General features: G+C 38.3%; 1 protein-coding gene across 1 annotated transcript; it reads right to left on the bottom strand.

Moving 5' to 3' along the window:
• Positions 1-1,258: 1,258 nt before the first annotated feature.
• On the bottom strand, positions 1,259-5,713 carry LOC134753485 (NADH dehydrogenase [ubiquinone] 1 alpha subcomplex assembly factor 3). Its single transcript, XM_063689362.1, has 5 exons — positions 5,556-5,713; positions 4,997-5,102; positions 3,412-3,564; positions 2,805-2,941; positions 1,259-1,569 (listed from the first exon to the last, which is right to left on the bottom strand). The coding sequence occupies exons 1-5, from the start codon at positions 5,615-5,617 to the stop codon at positions 1,458-1,460; spliced, it is 570 nt and encodes a 189-aa protein (XP_063545432.1). The 5' UTR covers positions 5,618-5,713; the 3' UTR covers positions 1,259-1,457.
• Positions 5,714-6,000: the final 287 nt, after the last annotated feature.

The following is a 6,000-nucleotide window of genomic DNA, read 5'->3' as shown; positions in this document are numbered from 1 at the left end:
AGTGTATAAAATGTTAATATGAGCAATGCATGCTCGTTAAAAATAGCAACCATTTTTTTGTCCATTTCTATTGACGGTTATAATTAAATAGTTCATTTAAACATCGACCTTAAAGTGTAAGCAACAGAGATGAAATTGTAATGTTACATTTTGGTTTTCCCAAATAAATATAAAAAACAGGTTTATTTACAATATGTTTACAGAGCAGTTGTAATAGTGATGTGATAGTTGTTGAAATAAATTATTGTTTATTATTCAAATTGTTTTATTTAACAACACAAATAACAATAAATTACACTATCTATAAATATATTTACAATTTCATTATTAAGATAACTCATTTGCGATGTAGCAGGATATAACAAAAAAAAAAATATTATAACACCGTAAAAAGTTGTAACAGTTGTAGTCAGTGGGTGTCGTGAGTTCGTGACCCCCCAAGAGATAGTCGGAGGTTGAAAAGTTGTGCATCATATTAACCCTTAAATCTTAAATGCATGATATTTTATTTTTGGTCGGAAAAAATGTTTTAAAAGAAAAACTTAAGCTTGTTTCTGTTGAATCTGTGAGCTGTCCAATGACAAAGCATACATTTGGCAACAATATGCATTTAAGGCGGTTCCCTGAGCCAGAAGGCGAAAAATCTCCTTACATGATCATGTTTTTCTAAGAGGCGTTGATATTCGTAGACGTGGAAAAAATATATGTAGTTCTTGACTAATCTTTAATATCATAGCTTTCGATACACGAATTATGACACTTCGCTCGATACAATTAATTCCCAAAGTAACCTCTAACTAGGACTTTTAATCCAACTTTACTCGGTTATTTATTATGTGATACTATAAACAAAAAAAGAAGAAAAAACAATCTTAACTTAAATAGTAATTTCATAGCTTTCGAATTTCGATATTGTAGGGTAACGTTTTTAAAATAAATAAAAATCGACAAAATTCGATCAAAATTGACACTTGGCGCGCATGATCTTTCCCGTTCTTTCTTGCGAAATGTGACAGAGACAGCGGCAAACCGATGGAACGGCCTTAAGGGTTAAATTCCAAGTAAGGCATGGCTATAGTTTCCTGCAAGCTTTGAGAGCAATTTATCCAAGAAGATTCTGCAACACTTTGCAGCTGATTGTATGTCTAATTATGTACAGTCGCAATCAGATATATCAGAGCGGCCAAGGTGTTCACAAATATCTGAACACGCCTCTATTGTCAAGGTGTTAGTGCGTGTTCAGATAGTTTGAGCACCTCGGCCGCTCCGATATATCTGATGGCGACTGTACAGTATCAATTATAGTTGGTCAAAACCAAAAATAAGAACGAAAAAACTACTCATCCTTTTCTTTTGGGTACTAGTACTAGTGTAAGACAAAGATAGTATAAGTCTCTCTGTCTATGTTTGAAATGAGACAGTCCTTTGACAAACTATAGTACTTGAATAATGAGATATCAGCCGGAGAGGTCCTGTTTGTACAAGTTCTTGTAGTGTAGCTGTGACTGCAGCATGTCGTTCTCGTTGGGTTCCACGTTCAGAGGAGGGATCAGCGCCGCGGCCACCGTGCTGCGACAAAACATGTTTTATTAACTCCCCACGCAAAAATAAACCGGCCACCTCGCCTCGCGCACCGGGGGTTCCGTACTTTTTAGTATTTGATGTTATAGCAGCAACAGAAATACATCATCTGTGAAAATTTCAACTGTCTAGCTATCACGGTTCATGAGATACAGCCTGGTGACAAAGACAGACGGACAGCGGTCTTAGTAATAGGGTTCCGCTTTTACCCTTTGGGTACGGAACCCTAAAAAGGTCAACATGTGGTTATGTGTGTGTGTTACCAGTACAATTTGACACTGGGTTAATTGTTTAACCGGTTAACCACGGGTTAGTGGGATGGTGCAAGTGGCGTTAGGAATGTTTCTAATTCCTGATCTATTTGATCAAACACAAATGACACAATGCGTCAGTCTCGCTTGTTTGATTGATTATAACACAACACAACACAACACTATGTATCCATGGCACACTTAATTACCGTCCCTCAGCGTTGAGAAAGTTGAACGTGGCACACGCGTACTCTACAGGCAGTATCTCCGTCAGTCCCGCCTGTTTGATTATAACACAACACAACACAATGTATGTACATCCATGGCACACTTACCGTCCCTCAGCGTTGAGAAAGTTGAACGTGGCACACGCGTACTCTACAGGCAGTATCTCCGTCAGTCCCGCCTGTTTGATTATAACACAACACAACACAATGTATGTACATCCATGGCACACTTACCGTCCCTCAGCGTTGAGAAAGTTGAACGTGGCACACGCGTACTCTACAGGCAGTATCTCCGTCAGTCCCGCCTGTTTGATTATAACACAACACAACACAATGTATGTACATCCATGGCACACTTACCGTCCCTCAGCGTTGAGAAAGTTGAACGTGGCACACGCGTACTCTACAGGCAGTATCTCCGTCAGTCCCGCCTGTTTGATTATAACACAACACAACACAATGTATGTACATCCATGGCACACTTACCGTCCCTCAGCGTTGAGAAAGTTGAACGTGGCACACGCGTACTCTACAGGCAGTATCTCCGTCAGTCCCGCCTGTTTGATTATAACACAACACAACACAATGTATGTACATCCATGGCACACTTACCGTCCCTCAGCGTTGAGAAAGTTGAACGTGGCACACGCGTACTCTACAGGCAGTATCTCCGTCAGTCCCGCCTGTTTGATTATAACACAACACAACACAATATATGTACATCCATGGCACACGGCACACTTACCGTCCCTCAGCGTTGAGAAAGTTGAACGTGGCACACGCATGCTCTACGGGAAGTATCTCTGCGGTAAGTCCCGCCTGTTTGGCCGCCATGAATACCTTCGTTATTGTGCTGCGCTCCTTACTCTCGATGCCGATAACCTGTATAGAGAGATAGCATATATTCAATTTTATGATTGAAATGGTATTTGGAAAAAGGCAAGGACCCTTTATGCTTGATGAATTTTGTCCTAACACCTTCACATTTTTGTCATTGCACATAGCTTGGTTTGATTTTAAATGATTTCCACGGATAAATTAATATTTTGGTGACTTAAATTGTGAATTTTATTCTTATTGTAACTTCAACTTCAAAAATCGTTTATTCAAGTAAGCTTAATAATAAATTAGTAAGCACTTTTGACATGTCATACAAAGTAAATATTGTAGACATTTATTCGGAATGAAATTGTCACCCCTGATTTTACTAATGATTTAGGCGAAGCTCCGTTGAATCGTCTACTGGTCTTGTGTCGGTTAATTTAATCATAATATCATTAAAATGTATGATGGAATATGTCAACGTTTTTTATCAAAATTATTAAACAACATGGTCGACACATCATACTCACAATGAGATCCATTTTAGGGTCTAGCATTTTGAAGAGCCTCAGAGACTCCGTTGTGATGGCGTCGGAGTGTGGCACCTGCCATGATAGGATGGTGCGGGGGAAGATGGCCAGCGGACCCAGGACTGTGATACCATTGTTTAACCGGAACCCATACTGCAGCAATGTAAATAAATAAAAACTTATGTTATTAGGGATCTTAGCGATATGATCATAATATTACACATCATAGGTTAATGTATAACTAAAAGGTGGGCTGTAAAACGTTAGTCTGACCACAGACTTATAACACTAGACCACCAATCCCCTTAGACCAGCGTGTCTATGGTCTAACTAATATACATATTTATTAGAATTAGAGACGGGCCGAATATGGACTTTGCCGAATACGAATATTCGGCCGAATGTTCGGTTGGGCTAAAACTGCCTAAAAAGCTGACAAGTTCATACAGGTCCGTGGTCTGACTCATCACGTGTTTTTCATCCTTCCCCTTCCAATTAACTAGGAACCATCTTATACCTGAGGGCCTACTGTGAACACCGAAGTTCGGTTTAAATTGCGGGCATGTTTCTCTGTCACCGTAAGTAATTACGCCTTGGAGTAAAAGAGAAAGATGCCCGCAATTTGCGTACTTCGGTGTTGGTGGTAGGCCCTCTGATCGCGAAGTGCACCCGCGCCAGTTAGCGGACGCCCATAAAAAAAATTGTTTATTCGGTAAATATTCAGCATGAGAACCGAACTATTCGGCCGAATACGAACATTGAAAAATATACCGAATAATTACCGAATATTCGGCCCATCTCTAATTAGAATCCAATTGCAACTTTATTTTTGCATCGATATAAATGTTCAATTTACGGGCTGAATTAGAAAAAACCTTGTTGTTTAAGAGCTCTACAACATTTGAAGGATGTTTGTCTTTTTCAAGATCTCACCCTAGGGACCTCACTACACACCTGGGATTGCGCAAACTCGGATTACACACATTTAGAACAAAATAAAGGCAATAAAATGATTTCCAGCTTGCTGGGAATTAATTCCTCAAGCTTTTTATGGATCTAATTTGATTAGCCTACTCACAGAAATAAATATACCATAGAAGACGCAAATGCATCTACTTCGCGTGTCCGAACACCGACCAAGCGTCGAGGTTGACTGTCGCTCTTTACAGTCCATGCACATCAGTTGTTGCAGCCGGACGTCCGTGAAAACTTAAAAAATGCTTCGTTGCATGATAATTAACTGCAACAGCCCAATAATTGCGAGCACCCAAAGGCAAGAACATATTTCCTTTCACAGATAAGTAATTTTAAAATTATGTTATGCCTAAATTTTGTATGAAAAAGTCGGCACGCTTGGTTTCAATACAAATCGTGGTATTTGCATCATCTATATATATTAAATCTGTGGGCCTACTCTTGTTGCTGGCTGACATATAATTAGACAGCCTGTTAGATAGACAGACACCTGTTATTATTAAAGTTGGTTTAGTACTATTGCTTTTTCTGTAGTAACTGAACAGTTTTATATTTATAGATAACTTTATGTACATTAATAAAACTGTACAGAATGACATAGTTTACAAACCGTGGCGTAAGCGTCGATCATCAGCCCCAGATCTTGTTCCTGGTTCAGCACTCGCACTGTGGTTTTGCCCTCCCCTTCATACGCTGCTTTGTGTGTCCGGACAAAACTGCAAACAAACTCTTGGTTCTAACGTTGATTTCTAAGTTCCCAGTGTTACTTGAACTATCAAGTTGCTTACTGTAAAGACAATTGTAACGATGAATGGGGAAAACTTATAAAATAAAGAACCAATTAGAATGGGAATAATAAACTTGTAGGTAAACATTTTTTTCATAATATATTTAGAATTTATGATTTATTATTATTATTTGTAATGCAGGCAGGCAGTTTAAACAACTGATAATGCCTGTATCCAGAGTCATAAACCGAGTTCTCAGTGTTGAGTAGAATTTGCTTTGTGTAATTTAGATTATACCCAGCAGATAGAGCTTGACAAGAACTTGGTAAACACTGTATATCATGAATCATAACCGCAACCCTTGTAAAGGCTACTGTTTTGATTAAAACAGGTCAATAATTAGGGGAATATTAGTGTTAAATGTTACAAAATCCAACTAACCTCAATAATGGCGTAGTTCGCTTAGATGCTGTTCTAACACAGCTAGCTATGCTCGGAAACATTTTTCTTGTAGTTTACGCTAAAGTATGGCTGAATTAATTACGTAAAATTGCATTTAAAGGAAAATTCTTGGAAGAAATCCCGTTTGTTTTGCTTGTTTGACAATCAACTTTTGAGGTTATTTTGAAATGTCAATAATGTCATAAAATCCAAAATCACAAAAAAACATTTCCCGAAATAAGTTTTGAAATTTCATTATTTGGTGATTACGGTTTAATTTAGTAATAGCTCAAAAAGCTCTTATTATTATATTTTCCAGAATGTTTTATTTAGAAAAGAAACCGTAGCAATAACAAAACGCTTTGTCTTTCCTCCTGTCAAATGTATGACGTCACATGCGGCAATGCAGATGCGCGGATTTTTGAAAACATGACCTTGTTTCAAT

The sequence above is a fragment of the Cydia strobilella genome, chromosome 27, assembly GCF_947568885.1.
Source record: "Cydia strobilella chromosome 27, ilCydStro3.1, whole genome shotgun sequence".
Taxonomy (NCBI): domain Eukaryota; kingdom Metazoa; phylum Arthropoda; class Insecta; order Lepidoptera; family Tortricidae; genus Cydia; species Cydia strobilella.
The sequence above is the reverse complement of the archived record's forward strand: the minus strand, read 5'-3'. Positions and strand labels throughout refer to the sequence as shown.

What these genes read in the sequence shown, in the direction of transcription:
- LOC134753485 (XM_063689362.1), bottom strand. Translation starts at nt 5,617, where the DNA reads ATGTTTCCGAGCATAGCTAGCTGTGTTAGAACAGCATCTAAGCGAACT. An exon ending in CGAACTACGCCATTATTGAG is followed by an intron (nt 5,103 to 5,555) that starts GTTAGTTGGATT and finishes GTTTGTTTGCAG; the next exon opens with TTTTGTCCGGACACACAAAG. An exon ending in TTTCTCAACGCTGAGGGACG is followed by an intron (nt 1,570 to 2,804) that starts GTAAGTGTGCCG and finishes GTTTTGTCGCAG; the next exon opens with CACGGTGGCCGCGGCGCTGA.